This window comes from Caloenas nicobarica, chromosome Z (assembly GCF_036013445.1).
Source record: "Caloenas nicobarica isolate bCalNic1 chromosome Z, bCalNic1.hap1, whole genome shotgun sequence".
Lineage (NCBI taxonomy): Eukaryota > Metazoa > Chordata > Aves > Columbiformes > Columbidae > Caloenas > Caloenas nicobarica.
This window is the reverse complement of record NC_088284.1, coordinates 26,057,052-26,074,656: the sequence shown is the minus strand read 5'-3', so window position 1 is coordinate 26,074,656 and position 17,605 is coordinate 26,057,052. Positions and strand designations below refer to the sequence as shown.

Genomic DNA, 17,605 nt, shown 5'->3' with positions numbered 1-17,605 from the left:
ATTGTTGCTTAGTGTGACACATGTAATTTTTCAAGATGGTAAAATAGTGAACCCAAATGAACCCTGCAGATTTCACAGACAAATAGAGATTTGAAATAAAAACAAAACAGAAGAAAAATCAAATTACCTTTACCAGTCTTCCTGGCTGTAGAAAAGGCAAGCAATACTTTGGTTTATGAACATATTCTTCAATCTCTTTACCCAGTTTTGCAAGCTGCTGTCGGATTTTGTAGTAGATGACCACATTTTCTTCATTGGGAATTGCTATTTTGTTGTACTGGCCTTCTAAATTATTCACTCCTATAACAGAAAGTAAAATCTCATTAAATGAATAACTTCACAGATTTAGAAATCAATGTTTCACTTCCAGAACTACATAACCAGTATTTTTCCACCGTTTTTGGCATTCATTTCCTATTTACGACAATCCATTCTCTGGAAAGCTATAAACTGATAAATATGTCCACTAAATTTTACTTATAAGATATTAAATATTAATATTTAAATTATTATTTTTTAAATAAGCAAGCTTGACAGAACAGAGAAGGCTATACCTCCAACTGACCAGGAATCACTGATTTAGGTTCGCACAGAAGTGCGATGATTTGTAGAAGGGTGCTTATAGGCAGTGAATACCCTCCTACCTCCTCTGATGAAAATAAAATTGCTCAAAGACATCTTCTAGCAGGACATCTTCCAACAAGAGCAGAATTGTTAGATTTTCTTTCTAACCTGTTTTAGGCTGATTTCATCAGTTGGAAATCAATCTTTTCTTGTTTTACACCCTAATTAGGCAAACCAGTTTTTATTATAAGCAACATGCTCCACCCTCTCACACTGGTAATACCACTAGCAGACATAAACAAAGGACACATTATAAAGATCTCTTTTTCCTCCCTACCAGCTCATTCTCTTGTAGGCTATTTGAATGCATATGGGTAACTCAGAAATCCCACTTCACGGAGACTTGAGAGACAGCTCAGGGAAGTGCTCCCATTTTTAGGTGCCAATTTTTTAAAGAAAAAAGTTTGCAATCCATATTCACGGCATAATTTCCTCCTTGATGTAAACAATCATTTCTCTCCTTTGTGTTTTTAATTGCAGCTGAAGCAACTACAAAATTCTAACGCCCAGTATGGTGCCTAAACAAAAAGTGTTCAAGAAATACGAAAAATGTTCTCCAGCTCCATTTCTCTATTTAAATAGCAACACCGGAATGCCAGAATGAAGATCTAGGCATGCCAATTGGAACAGGAAGGTTTTCAGGAAATACATACTATATTTGACTACTACTGTCTTAAATACTGCATCTGCAAACTACAAAACTCTGCAAAAAGGGATTGAACCTACCCCACCGCATGTCTGTCAAAGCTACATGCAAACACACACTGTCTCTCTTAATATTAAATTAACAGATAAACTGCTCATTCATCAGTGGCAAAGGAAGAAGTTACCCCTTGTGTTCTTAAGATTCTTCTGGTTTAGGTTTTGAAAGAGGCCTCACTCTCAAACACTGGCTGAGATCTTTGGAAACTGACTTTGGCTCATGAAAACATGCTATTTAAAGATCGTGGCTCAAAGTTTAGCTACTCAGTGGAGTGCAAATGATGTCTGAGTCCTCTTGGAATTCTGCTTTGTATTTTAATTAAACCTTTTTTTCTATACTACTCTGAACGCAGTGTGCCTGAGTTCTTTTTAGAGATTTTAAGGAGATATTAAAATTATGGGTTTTTTTAGCTAAGTTCTGCATATCAAAAAGGAATAAAACTTTTCTTCTCTGCAGCTCTAACCAGCAGCAAGAAACTTTAAATTGTTTTCACTTGTCCTACAGTTTAGCAATGTGACAATGATTCTTGTCTGACTCAGAAAGGAAAGCTCTCCACATACACTGACAGTGCATAACAAAATAGGTCCTACCTGAAACTCTAATAGCAAATGGTGCAGTGGCATCTCTTGGCAGAGAAGACAAGAACTGCACAGGTATAAACTCTTATAAGCGTAGTGAAATCTAACTATCCAGTCTCACAGTGCAGTACCTTCTACCGTGACTCTCATGAGTGCAACACAGAGTAATACTTACTTTCTACTATTTCTGGAATAGTTCTGTAATGCTGGAACTGATAGAAGGACTTTTCTAACATGTATTCAGGGTTAATTTCCTCTACTCGAAGCAAGTTTAATACCATGTTGTACGTCAGGTGGAACGCACTGTTTAAAGGATCAGCTGAACCCTGAAAAAGAACCAAGAACGCTGTCCAGTTAAAAATATATTAATTGCAGCATATAAGAACACACAGTATATAAGAACAGCATATAAGAACACACCAGATAAACCATGATGCAGTGTTTTGTATGAGGAGCTGCTGTGACAGGTAGTATAACTTGTCCTGAATTTACATTACATGTCTCATCAAATCCTAAGCAGTTTTATTGTGCTGAACATGTAACAGTATTTATATGTCTTTTCATATCTATAGTTATACTACAACATTATAAATTAGATTTGAATGGAAAGTGCAGATGAAAAACTTCAATGTTCCCTATAGTTGATGATTTGGATTCCATTATTTTAACTTTAAAGTAATAGTTAACTATTTAAAGCAATCCATTATTTTACCATTCTGGAAAAACTTACTTGCACACCTTCTTCAGTCTTACTGATCACATTGGTATCTTGGAAATTCTGTTCAAAAACAGACAGTCTACAACTTGTTCAACTTATGTAAAGTCTCGTTATAAAATTAATTTACTTTGCAGGTTGCCCAAGAGAGGTTGTGGACTCTACTTGTGGAGATACACAAAAGCCATCTGGACGTGGTTCTGGGCAGCCTGCTCCAGGTGACCCTGCTTGAGCAGCTGGCTTGGACAAGATGACCTCCAGAGATCTCCCACAACCTCAACCATTCTGGGAATCTGTGAAGTTTGATTTTTTTTTTACAAGGTGGTATTTACGAGTATTTTGAATAGCCTAAGAAGAAAGGATGCTGGGAAAGTATTGTGGGGAAATACATCATTATCTTCTTTCCTCATTCTTATTTTCTAAGAACATCTACTACTTTCCTCTGTCAAAAAAGGGTACTTCAGCCTGATTTGCCATGGTTGTTACTATGTAGTTACCCAAGAGGAAGACCTCATTATCATAAGATGAGCAAACACTTAATTGATACACATTAAAACAACCAGCTGTTCAAAGAACATACAGAACAGTTGAACACTGTCCGAGGAAGATCCAGACGACCTCAACACTACAGCCTCCCCAAGCAAAGGGCAAACTTCAGAAACTGCCTCTAACTGAAGTGTCTGCACAAAAGGCCATCCTGATAAACCAAATAAGAATTTGATGCAACTAGATAACAGAGATGCAAAACTTCTGAAGTAAGAAACTTTGCAACTGCGGTGCATAACCTTTCATTTATAATAGCACTGGTATCAAAGGAACAGGTGCCTGACAGTTCTTCAGAATGGATCCAAGGGAAATCCAGGAGTTATGAAGCAGAAAACTAGGATTTCTGTGCAACGAAAGGAGTGGAAACCACAATCAACAGACAGCTGGATAGAATGCAGCAGGACAGCAGCATAGACAGACTTTTTATAAAACCAAGTTAGATCTCACAGATCTTTTAGAGCTCTTTGAAGGTGTTAAAACAAGCACGTGGATTATCATACTTCCTTGATTCCTAAAAAGCTTATAACAACACACTTCCTACCCCCACAAAAGTAATTATGTCTTTAAGGAATTAAAAAAAAAAAATCACACTCTTGTGAATTACTAAATGGAAGAACTGTGTAATTTGATATTTTTTCAAAACAGAATTTCCCAGTGGAGATTCAAAGAGGTCTGGACTTACAAGAAATCTGGAAAAGGCATAGATAAATAGCAAGGTCTGCTAAAAATACTACTAGATCACTGAAGACATCAGCAATCCTCAGAGCTGCAGAATGAGGAAGAAAATGGCAAGTGAAATTTAATCTGAAAGTATATCGTAAAATGATGAAATGCAACAGTTTGCAACTGCTCATTAAAGAGTGACCTATACGGGAAATAGATTGACTAAACAAGTGTTGTTATTTCAACAAGGCCTATGAGTAAATTCAGTTATGATTAAACATTTTAAACTAATAACAAGAAAATGAGGAAGTGTCAAGACATATTTTTCATGCAACTACCTGCCTGCTGAAAGTTCAACATATTCTATCAGACATTTTAGAAGCTCAGAGAAGGCTAACACTGGGAAACACACCTCTCTGCAATTTCTTTTAAGCTCAAGATTTGCTTTACCTAAAACCAATTATACTGTATGCTCTTGCAACTCACTTCTTTGCCTTTTTCTATACAGTGAGGTATCTAGCAGAGATACTCTCTCATTATCCATAACAAAAAAGCATAGGCTATTAAAAAAAACAACTGATGATTAATTTATATGTGCAAATGCCAAGATTCAGATCAAGTGCTCTCCTAGATCAAGCTAAGTGTAATGGATTTCAAATGACATTACCACAATATACATATTTTTACTTCAATTTTAAATGTACAGTCAGGAATTCTGAAACTATATCCATTGATGTATTGATGTCAGATTTAGTAAGAGACAGTCTGAATCTAAGACTCCTTCACATGTAGGAGATTTATGAATATTGTAATCCCATTTGCTTTACGTGAGATATAGAGCCTTATGAGATTACCTTACAAATGCCAGAATCCTACTCACTGCATGATTATTTCATCTCCGGAACAAAAACAGCTGTTACAGAGAAGCCTTCAGCATATTTATACTAAGAAAGTACCAAGATGAATACATGTAAAACGAGCTTAAGATAAATCAAATAGCCTAATGCTTTGCTTTCCATGGTCAGAGACTCATTCAGTCATATTAGCTTATATCTGTGAGTGGATCATAAATACACATGTAGGTTTTCACCTGAAGCGATACATCACAAACCAGAAATACCTCATAAATTAGATCATTAAGCGTGTATTTAAAATAACCCTGTCAGTTCTGAAATTACACAAATGGGTTTCTGCTAACAGAAACGTGTCAATAAGAAGGACATAAACAGCTGAGCTGCAGTGTGTGGAGGAAAGCTCAAGTGTCTACAGATGCCTCTGCTCTGATACACCAAACAAAGAGAAGAGAATTTCTGTTGCTGATGCTAACCAATGTGTAACACAGCTTTTTCCTTAGACCTGATAAAAGCATTATGTACCCAAGCTCTTGTCTATTTTTCTAAATATATCAGTTATTCTAGGAAAGATAAATCACCGTTCCCTAAAAAGCTTGCTTCTCTACAATAGAGAACACCATTTAAAGAATGGCATTTACTAAAGAACAGCACAGCAATTATGCCAGTGTCAGCTAATGGTGGGTCAGATTCCTTCCTACCGCAATGTCAACTGCTGCGGCCAGGCATCAACTAAAGTAGCTGGAATACACCCACCAGCACAGCCACAGACCAGCAGAGAGCTGGCAAAATGCTGCTGGGACCACTCCGATCACACTGTGAACCCCACTTTCCATTCCTGACAATGTTGCACGCCTTTAAGGCATAACTTAAATGTGTGCTTGAAAGGTTATCAGCTGTTTGAAAGACTAAAATAATAAGTGTCACACTGTCACTTAAATGCTCTCATAAAGTGAGAAAACAATGAACTTTATCTATTACAATACATACACATAGCACACCAAGAAAGACCAAACAATCCCTGTAGATTCACTTTAAAAGCTGCTTTAAAATCAGCAGAGTTCAACTGTGAAGGAGTGATTTAGAAAACAAACTAAAACCCCAGCTATTTCAAAGATTATCTAAAGCAGACTTATTTGAAAGGCAGCAGAATCCTGTGGTAATTTTTATTTTAAACATATGATCAACATTTTACAATTTGAAAATAAGATCATTCTATTAGGACAAAGCAGTTAAAATACAGATCCTGTTTTGGGAAAAAATGTAAATTGTTCCTGTTCCTTCATCTCACAACCACAGCTTTCTCCAAGTTTCAGAAACTTCTGTTTTTTCGGTTTTATTCTCTTGGCAATACTACATTTGTAATCAAAAGTTCTGAGAAACTTATTTTTTCTGAAAACTGGAACTGTTACTTCTCCAAATTAAATATAACCATAGCAGCTTTACTGTACTATACCTTCAGCACAATGAACCAATTCTGCAGGGTGCGTTAGTCCCTACCAACTACCCCAGACAATTAACAGACTCTATACTAAGTACACACAAAACATAAGAAGACAATCAGCCTCTTCTGGCAAATTATAAAGATTGGCATGATCACTGAAGACAGAATCTGACACCTGTCAGATACATATCATGGACGGAAGGGAAGAACAGGAGAAGAGGCAAGATGGAAGATACTACTGATGGAAAAATTAAAAAGGTGGGCCTTCCTTTCCTGACTTGCTCTTGAAGAGCGTACAGTGTTCAACCATCCTGGATTTTGCTTGCTGCTAAAATATAAGAGGTAAATCAGTTTAACTTGCATTTTCTCCATGACGGTTCGCTATTCTTGCAATCTCTTTCCCTGCTCAAGCCCTGGGCCACCAGCTCCCAGATCGGCTACTTTTCTTTCTTACTTCCTTAAAAATATCGTGAAGCATATGCATGACATTTAGCTTACTCTCCACTGTAGATCCTCCTGTCACAATCCATCAATCTTCAACAAGCTAGGGTATGCAATCATCTGCCTCAAGTTCTCTCAGTCTCTTAGGAAGCCTCTTCCTTGTCTCCAGAGAAAAAGCTCCATATTAGCAAAGAGAGCAACCACCAACCCCTCATGCAGATCAGGCAAAAAGCCTAACTGATGAGAGCTGCAACGAAAGCTGATAAGAAAGACTGCCTTGAACAGGCATCAAGAAATCACTTTCAGACACACACTGAGTCCATGACTTTATTATTGAACTATCACCCCAGTTCTCTGGCCTCTTTTCTGCAGGTAATCCCCATCCTCATCCCTTCAAAGAGGCTAGTTCCCCCATCCCAAATCTTCAACAGACACTAGCAACAGATTTATTTCTGAATATTTTCTAAGAAATAAAACTATTTTGCAAGCTTTTTTATCTCTCTGGATGAGAACTGCCTGGATACAGGAGAATAGCCTAAACTAAAGTTCTCAGTAATTAACGACCTACTTTGTGCGCTTGCAACCGATTTACTTCCTGAGAAATTTTAAGTCACTTCACCAGTAGCACCCTTTAAAGTTTTCCAAGATTTGGGTTGCAAAGGAATGATTAGTTCAAGCTAATAATCTTAAAAATCAAGAGCATGACCATAAACAATTACCTACAGAAATAATTTATTGAGGAACTATCTAAATACCATAGCTGTTATACGCTGCCCTGTGTAACTGCCAACAGCTTCCAAGCAGAGTCTCTTAACACAATCAAATCATCCAACAGGACATCCAGCACTTACTAGTCCTACCATTTCTTGCTCACATAAACTAGAAAGATAGAAAGATTGGGGAGGAGGAAGATTAGTGTCTGGAATTTATATTCACAGGGTTTTTCCACGTTTTTTATTACTGTTAAGACTTGGAAGCCTCGTCTAACGAGAGATGTGAGAGATGTCACTGCTGCATTATAGTATGTAGTGTTGAGCAAGACGTACATTTGGTAAGAGTTACTCTCTCTGTTCTCTCTTATAGTGGGAGAAAAATATTTACATTTTCGAAACTGTTCCCATGCAGAGAGAGCCACAAATTGTGCACGTAACTTTCTTGCTCTCCAGATTCTCAAGGAAAACGTGTACAAAGCTTTCACACGGAACATAAAATGGCAAATACTGCCTGAAACTAACTCACAGGGACAGTTCCAGCTAAGGAAGATGAAAGAGTCAACTTGCAAAGCAACAATAAAAGTATCTTTCATAATGACACAAATCAGATACACTACAGGACATATTTTACGCCATACGATCCACTGACAGTTTCATTTGCTTATCACTGTCTCCAGAAATAAACTGAATAATAAGTTTCCAAAAAGAAAACAAAGAACCATTTTACAAAAAGAACAAAGAACAGAACACATTGATGATATTTTTTCCTCATAAGCAGGAAATGAGTACACTTAGATGTCTGTGACAGTCACCATTACAAATTTCTATGAAAAACCTGATTAAATAAAAATGCAAGCAACTGCTTGATACATCTGTAAGACACAGACACACCTTTAGTGAAATACTAATTAACAGCACACATTTTCCCACATATCAATTACATTGTTACGACATTAATAATTAGATCTCAGAAATATCAAAAAAGACTCCGCAGTTATAGTGATAACAGGCTTATCCTGAGCTACATTAGCATGACTGCAAAACCAAAAAAAACCCCTCCTGCAGGGTTATTTTTAACAGACAATGGTAAGCAGCTATTTTAAGCACAAATTTATCACTAATCTGGCTCACTGGTTTTCCCCAAAAACAGTTGCACCAACACAAACAGAAGCCATGGTGGGTGGTAAAAGACTGCTTTAGCAGTCTTCGCCGATGAAAATACCTCAGGCTTGGGTTCCACGAATACTCCAGTTCTAATAAGAGACTTAAAAGGAAAAAAATGTATCTCAATTTCCCACCCATGCAACTACCACCGTCTGAAGTTAGCTGCAAATGACTGAACTTTTCAGTCATCTACCCTCTCTAATACAGCAGCTCCTAGCATCATAACTGTCCTCAGTTTTACTTCAAGCTGGTAACTCTAAATTCTGTTCTTCCCCCAAAAACCCTACACACTTATATCAATACCTCCCAATTTTAAAAAGCAATATTTAAACTCTCAAGCAGATATTTAAAACTACAAATATCTTATACTACAACAATACTACACTTTAACTTAAAAATTTAAAAATGGGCCCTCCTCAAACCAGGACCACAGCATTGCTGCACAAATTGCTCTGCACAGAACACAAATGGACAGCAGGAGAGAGAAGGTAATTCAACGTGTTGAATGCCATACTGTGCAATGATTCTTTTGTATCTGAGCTGGACTGGTAACACTATAACTGCATTTGTATAATACATTTGAAGGAAGAATTTTGCTCCTTCTAAGTTGGATGAAATCAAAGAAAGATGAAATAGAAAAAAACAAATGGTATCTGTATCTGCACTCAGAAGCCAGCTGAGATTCTCAACACTCACTGGTTTCATATTTGCTGCAACAAGTACCAGGTCAGTAATGTGACAATTTACAATTTCAGTAAATATGCAGTACATTTTAACTTAAAGGAAATGTGTGCCCTAGCAAAGACTATGTACTTGTACAAAAAGTTGACATAAAAGTAAATTTTAAAAAGGAACTTTATCTTCTCTTCATCTAACACCTTTAAGAATAATAGGGCAAAGAAAAAAAAAAATCTAGCTTAATCAGTCAAAATACATTTACATTTGTAGTGATGAGTTTACCAAAGTAAAAGAAAATTTCCCAAAAATCTGTCCGTTGGGCGGGAAACTGCTTTCCACAGACTGACCTAGTAAAACTGCAAGTAAATTGCGCTATTAACAAGCAGCAACCATAATTAATAAAAAATACCAGTTGGCTTAGTCCTTCTGGCTCTGGAAAAGATTGAGGTGAAGTTCAAGAGTGACTAACCATTTTACATGCCATCTGGTAAGGCTCATCTTCCCATATTTTGGTTGTAAATATTCAGGAAGAAAAACTATTTTCTGTTCTCTTTTACCTGCTAGCTTGCATAATTACCTACAAAACTGCAATGCTGTTCATTTAATTATCTGTTTCTCTCAAAACTGCAGAATTCTCTCCATGATTTCATGATAAAATCTTGTTGACTTTAAGCAGATTTTAAATGAAGGTTAGAAGTTAAGTACCTTTGAACTGAAGCCTGGAAAATTTCTGCAGTGCAAGCTTCACAAGAACAAGAAAAGTTTGGCAGTTTACAATAAAAATAAACAATTCACATTAAAATTATCTAAATTTTGACACAGTATCCAAAATGTACGTTTCATTGAGATTCTCCTCTATGTCACAACTTTAGATTAGAAAGAACATTATACTGTCCTCAAAACCACTAGTGGTTTGAGTAAGTTTTGAGTCAAACCAAAGCACAATAGTATAATTAAGCTAGCATGTTAAGCTGATGTTTGTAGAGAGAGTGAATACTGTTGAAGACAGTCTCACTAGAAGACTTCACTAGCTGTTTTGTGCATAGTCTCAAACAAGAAGATTAAATGGAAAGCTGCTACTACTCACTGAATGAACTGAAATACCGGTTTGCTTCTCTAGAAACATCTTTAAAGCGTTTGGGGACAAGTAAGTGGAAAATCTGCACACAGTACAGTTTTAAAAGGGGTGGACAACCAGCAGCACTAAAGATGATAGACAATCTTTTTCATCAAAGTGAAGTATTAAGCTGTATTCATTCCACACCAATTTCGATACAGGCCACCACATTTTGCACAAGAAAACATTATTCGTAGACACTGTATCAGGATATCCTCTTGCCAAAGAAGTTTGTGCTGCAACTTTGCGAAATGCTGCACTAAACAACTGCTTCGCTCCAGCCTGCATCTGATGGTACCTTGAGAGCGAGAACATCAGCAGCTCCCTGTCCTTGCCTTCTGCAGCAGCCATGCACAGCTAACAACACCCACTTCTTTACCAGACAGTGCTGTTTCATTTGCAAAAAGGACCTCTGTTGACACTGTACTCCTCTGCTTCTTGCCTGATCATACAGTAAAAAATCAGTACAGTTTTAAGAACAAAATGAGAACTCAGTGTAACAATAAATCTTACCACATGAAAAAAAATTCCATTCACTGGAAGGGTTTTCTGTATATTAGTCAAAGTAAATAATCTGAACAAAACCACACCAATAATTTCTAGAGTGTGTTGTTAATGTATATGGGTATTTTAAAGAGTAACTTAAATTTGAGAAGAAACTTCTTCTCGGTGAGGGTGACAGAACACTGGAACAGGCTGCCCAGGGGGGTTGTGGAGTCTCCTTCTCTGGAGACATCCAAAACCCACCTGGACACCTTCCTGTGTAGCCTCATCTAGGTGTTCCTGCTCCGGCAGGGGAATTGGACTAGATGATCTTTTGAGGTCCCTTCCAATCCCTAACATTATGTGATTCTGTGATTCTGTAACACAGACGTAACAACAGTTTTGGACTGTCCTAAATTCACCTAACAATAACAACAACAAAAATGCCCCCAAACAATCCAACCAATCAAAAAAAGCTATACTTTTACCTTAGGTAATATTTTAAGTTTTACTATTTTTCAACCCAATCCAAGTGCACACACAGCCATATTTATTTTAAAACACAGAAAGGCCAATACAGAGGCAGACTCATGGCCTATCAGTTAATACCAGACAAGTCACAAGAAGGAACCTCACAGTAAGTCAACTATTTCTGCAAAAAACGGTATTTATTTCCTACATGTTAACTGTTGTTTTTCCCAAATTCTGATTTATGACAGTTTTTTATAGTATTACATAACTATGGTGTTTCTCATGACCTGGGCAAGACTTTTAGTCGCTTATTACACTTTCTATGTTACAAATCCACACAAAATTACACTGGTGCCTAAGGCTTATTAACTCCTTTTGCAGACAGGTACTAACTTGCAGGAATTTTATCAGACAGCTCCTGTTCCAGAAACTTCCTCTTCTAGCAGTTGAAGCTTCTCATCACCTCCTGACCATTTCCAATCTTACATTTATTCCTGTTCAGCATAAATTATTCATTTTTATGTAAATATTGCTCTTCATCCTAAATAGAATTTTCTTTGTACTTGGGAGTCTGAAAGGAACAGCTATATGTGATACTTAGCAGATGATCAAAACACGAAGTATCTAATGATGCTGCCTCAATTATAAGGGAACAATGACGTGCTCTTTCAAAATTAAGAAACTTTCCAACAACTACATGGTGGTCATAAAAGAGAGCTGTGCAAACAGGCAAGGAAATTAAAGAGAAAAGTATTATAAACTGCCTGAATTGCTACCCTGTTCATTTGCCTAGTATGTACGATAAAACAACCTAAGAGTCAAAATAAAATACAAAAAGGCCAGATGGATTTCTAATACCAGCATAGAAGCCAAATAAGCACAGTATTTTCCAACTCTATAAACGAAGGTCCTGCCAAGGAGCCAGATGTAACTGGTGGAATATCTCCTACAGCTTGGCATTGGGGCACTTCAAGTTCCATATGCAAATAACAAGGAAAGCATAATACTATGTATTTTATCTGGCTAGCTGAGTGTTTTCTTTCCATTTTTCAGTCCATCTAACTTCCCCTGTGAAAGAATAAGCAGATGCAAAGAACTGATACACTCATATTCAAGGCTCAAAAACTTTCTTACATTAGCACATTTCCTTTCATTATACAATCATACATTTACATGACACAATTAGCTTTTTTGTCTTTCAGAGACGTAACAGATTACCATTCTTCAGTAACTCAGTTGTCTCTGTAGGAATGCATGCTTATAACATGGTCAAATTCCAACTAGAGAGATGCTGCTCTGGTTTCAAAGGCCATCTAGCGTCAAGGGCAAGCTTTCCACTTCCTACCTAAACTAACACAATGCAGCTAAAGATTTTGATTAAGGAAACCAAAAATATTTCCCATCAAATATTTCTTAGTATTAGGCAAACATAAAACTATAATTTACTGTCTTCAGAAAGCTACCCAACAGTACTGTAAGCATTTAGTTTTCATATATTTTTATATATTTATTTGTGCAAGTCACCAGTTTACTAAATATTCAGTGGTCAAATAAATGCTGAGGATAAACGAAAAAACCTAGTTACACTGCAGAAGACAAATGTAAGTTAGCGAGTTGATGAAATATTTACAAATATCCTTGTTAAGATCTCCATCTAAGATTTGAACGTAGAATTTATGTTTGAAGTACAGTACACAATGTCGCAATGAACAGCGCCACAGCCAAACAGCACAGCTGCAGCAAGACTGTGGTACCGAAACATACTCAAAGCTCTCTTACTACAGACAAACACTGTCAGTCAGTAAGTAAAACCTAATTCAGACACACTTAATGAAGAATACAAAATGTGAATACCGAAGAAATGTTAGTTTGTGTACATTCTTGGCCTTTTTCGACATGGAATTTCCTCTAAGTGTTTTGTATTTAAAAAGGAAAATAAGTATGTTTTATGTTGTACTGCTCAACACACAGAAGATTACTTTTCTTGCCTTCTCAGCAATTGGGTGAAGAGTTACAGAAATTATGGAAGCATCAATACCTTCGTTATAGCCCCTTATGATCTTTTCCAATGAAATCTTAAATTCAATCCTTGCTCACAAGTGAAGGAGTGTGAAAAATTAATAAAATACATGAATTTATTTAGATCAGTGGAGAAGAACCGAGACACATAGAAAGCAAAAAAAGTTGTCACTATTTTTCCGTTTTGGTTCCTTATAGTTCACAAGGAAAAAAAAAATCAAAGTACTTCTACTTTCAATAAAGGAAATATTCCTTATTATTGCCATAAAATCTGGACAAAAAATAGAGATAGTGGCAAGAAATGTAAGTAACCTACTATTTCTTCATCTTAATCCATGCAGACTGCATTCTGTAGTTCTCAAACTATTGAACTTACAAACTTTAAAAAACCAGCTTTGGACTGGTATGGTTTTTAGCATAATCTCAGGAAGTCAGAAGATAAATAATTTCTTAAGCTACAATTATTTCAAATAAATTAACTTTGAAGGATATTTTACAGATTACAAGTATACAAAATTAATGCTATTTATAATTAGCGATTTTTCTTCTCTCTTTTTGAATCTCCCACTGTTTAGTTTTTCAGCTATGGAAGAACAAAGGTGTAAAGCCTTTATAATTAAGTATGCCACAAAAGTACATTTTCATGTAGTCTTAAAAACTCACAAAAATCCAGTTAAAATACTCAGTCTTCAAGCACCTCAGAGACGTACATGTGCATTAACTGTGCATGTAAACAAATAAATATATGTCCTCTCTACTGAGAAAACACAAATCCAATCAAGACTAAGAAATAAATTTGAAACCTACTGCTACCATACATGAAGGAGTTCCAATATTTTTGAAATTTCTTATTTTCCTATTTTCAGGTTAGTTAGCCAAAATGTAACATTCATTAAAGTTCTGACTTCAGGAAGGTGAATACTACCTGTTTATAATGGTGATCTAATGTACACATTTATTATGAATTAACAGGTAGCACTGACAGAGCAAATACACAACAAAGAATCCACATCTGCATAAACTAACAGGAGCCACGTACATATAGTTACCCTTGTTCTTCATTTGTCTAAACAAAACAAAGAAATATTGGCATCTGATTTTTTTGGCAACAAATAAATGATTTTTATTGACATATCCAGATGCTGACTTAAGATGATTCCCACAATTTATACAAACTCTAATAATACTGTAAATGCTCTTTTATTAACAACACAAATGACCTGCTATTTGTACCGAGGCTACAAGCTCCTGAATAGTGTGCAGAGGAACTCGCTAAGTTTTCAAATTTTAATATGTGTGCGCAATTAACGTAAGCAATCTAAGACAGGCAACAAACACAACTGAATATTATCCTTTATTATAGTGATTTTTGCCATAGAATTTACATAGAAGTCTAATGAGTGCAACGTTTCACACTCAAATTACAGAGCAAGAGGGTATTATTGCAATAATCTGAAACAACTTCCATTGCAGTCTGGGGAAGCCCTATAAACTAATGCCCCTCTCAACCACAAAAGTGTGGGCTTTTTTCAACCTCTCAATTTCCAAATCTCAAAGTTTCCTTTCCTATCAGTTTCTTTATAATTAATTTTACCTCACTGACAGTTATGTCATTCTTCTTATTTAACATATGTACCTAGTTTTTAGGATTACTTTGTCCAGTTTGTTTGTTACACTGAAAAGCTCATTAGCAAAGTTTTATTTCAACACAGAATCAAATGTTTAGTAATTCTTGTGAAAGCTCAGCAAACCTTCTCCAGGTCAGCAATATCCTTGAACTGACACTGGTCAGCAAGACACAAACAGAATACTGCAATAGTAGTCACATCACTAGAAAATAGGATATAATTCTACTACCTCTCCTGCCTGAGATCCCTTTTATACAGAGAAGAATGATACTAGGCTTCCAATTCTGTTTCACAACAGAAACTCCTGCTTCAATGAAAATGCAGTGAAAGCCCATGCTCCTTTTAGGAGTTATCTCCTACCTACATGATCTACATACTTTTTGTTCTAGGTGTTTAATTTTACATGTTATATTATTCAAATGAGAATAACCATAGTGGAGAGGATTTAAAAAAAAAAAAAAGTTAACTTCTGTCCTACCTTCAAAAGCTGCTTGCCAATTGTTGGACTCATTTTTTCATCCACCATAAGAATTACTATTCCTCTGTCATCCATACCTCGGCGACCTGCACGACCTGACATTTGAATGTATTCACCTGAGGATATCTGGGATAAAACAAGAAAAAAAATTAACAAACATTAGAAAAATAGCAAGAGCATATAAAGTGTTGCTAACAATTACACAGTAGATGACCACAATATATAAAAATTAGCAAAAGAGTTATCTAAGAGGTGAACTTTTCATAGTCTGAATTCATTACCCATAAATGATCACTAAGCTACTAAGATAGAATTTCATGAATATGAATAATGTATATCAGCAGCATAAGTAATGGTGCATCATTTCAATAAGCACAAAACCCATTTTACTAATGTCTTATGTGGTGGAAGGTCACTGGGCATGCTAGAGATTATTAAAATATAATACATCTTCAACATACAATAATGCATCTTCACCATCCTTCAAATAATGTATTGTTCCATTCAAATTATTCAAATGTAATATTGAAATATTGACATACCAAGCAAGAGCAGCATTTCTATGCCTACCAACTGAAACTGAACAGCTTATAAGGAACTGGGACATGGACAAGAGCCAGCTATAACTGGTTCCATATGTTGCAGTGGGTTAAAACCAGAGCTTTTTGTCATTTGTGGAACCTGCATTTCTAACAACTTCCTGAATTTCACGTTAAGTCAGATCTCAAAAACCACTTAAGGAAACTGTGCTAAACCATTTTAAAAGCAAGAGTTCCACATATCCGATAGCTCAAAGGTAGCTAATTATCACATGTATCATGAGGACATGCAATCAGACTGAATGAATAGTGAAACTGAACAGCCCAAACTAAGACTGAAAAGATGTTTACTTCATAATACACATGTTAAGTCAGTTCTCCTGTTTACTACAATTTTCCCATCTCTGAAAGATGAACAATGACACTAATTTACAGTTTTCCTGTAATGACTTGTACACCTTTATTATTATTTACACATGAATCACATACCTGGTTTTAACGTTTAAAACTTTCAAATATTTGTTTTACAGCTGTTTATGAAACTGTCTCTCCCTCTGCACATCTCAGTCTTTCTGTGGGCTACCCAAAATACTCTGCTATAATAGATCAATACTCTCCTGAGGTAAATGATCTCTGTCAAAACCTAAGTTTACTGATCGTTATGATATTGTACTGAGCCCACTTGTTCTCCACATTCCTCCGAGACAAGAGAAAATACTTGAGTCTCACAGTTTTGGACAAGTTCTGCAGAAGTCTTGACCTAATCCAACGTCCACTGCCAACCTGTGTTTGATGCCCTTCTGCTGTATCCATTAAAATAAAGAATTTCATGCATAATCTGACGAATCTTGTCTTCACAGGAATTTGTACACTGATTATAAATGGATCAGTGAACAAGGAAATATTCTTGAAAGAAAAAAATATTTTCTACTTCATTGAAGTTTATACATCAAGAGTATATTTAATCCTAATAAGGCTTAAATAATGCAATTAAGTTATTCTACAGAACCTGTTTTTCACTTACCCATCGGAAATCTTTTCCATCAAATTTACTGGCACTCGTAAATAGCACAGTCCTGGCTGGCATATTAATTCCCATAGCAAAAGTCTCTGTTGCAAATAAGGCCTAAATAAACAAACTAAAGTTTAGCAAGCAAAAACAAAGGCTCTTAAGCAGCTCTGCAAATAGTCAGATATTGCTACACAAAACTTCTTCAGATTTTCCTACTTATGTACAGTCGGCATAGGAATATATACGCATTCAGTATTTAAAAGCTGGACAAAACCCATTCTTTCCCCCTTCCCTTATTTCCCTGGGAAAAGATGAAAACTAGTTAGATGGGACCATGTGAAAGACTCTAAAAGAAAACACAAGGGAGTGCAAATAATATTAGTGAAAAATAATAGTTAATTTCCACGTTTTAAGTTTGCAAGAAGAAAACAGCAGTTAGCTACCCAAAAAAACCCATAACTTACATTTAAGGTTAGATTTTTCTGAATGTACGCCCCTTAGAGCAACCAACAAACAGCTTGGTAAATGTTTACTGTCATTTATAGGTGCAAAACGTATCATAAAGCAGTTGAAGAAAATGTTAAAATTAGACAACTAAGTTTAAATATTTTAGAATAAGATGTGGTATACTTAAAACTAGAGCTGTAATTGTGCACTAAGATAAGACAGCTAAGGCAAAGTATTAAAGACTACAAACTTTTCTTTAAAGACAGAAAAACAAAAACAGCTTCAAGAATT

General features: G+C 35.9%; 1 protein-coding gene across 1 annotated transcript in view; it reads right to left on the bottom strand.

The window, feature by feature from the left end:
- Positions 1–17,605, bottom strand: part of MTREX (Mtr4 exosome RNA helicase) — a 46,669-nt gene that overhangs the window by 15,699 nt on the left and 13,365 nt on the right. The window contains exons 14-17 of the mRNA XM_065655400.1: positions 16,880–16,981; positions 15,317–15,442; positions 2,081–2,231; positions 128–300 (exon numbers count right to left, since the gene is read on the bottom strand). Of these exons, the coding sequence (XP_065511472.1) occupies positions 128–300; positions 2,081–2,231; positions 15,317–15,442; positions 16,880–16,981 (552 nt within the window). The remainder of the gene's footprint in view (positions 1–127; positions 301–2,080; positions 2,232–15,316; positions 15,443–16,879; positions 16,982–17,605) is intronic.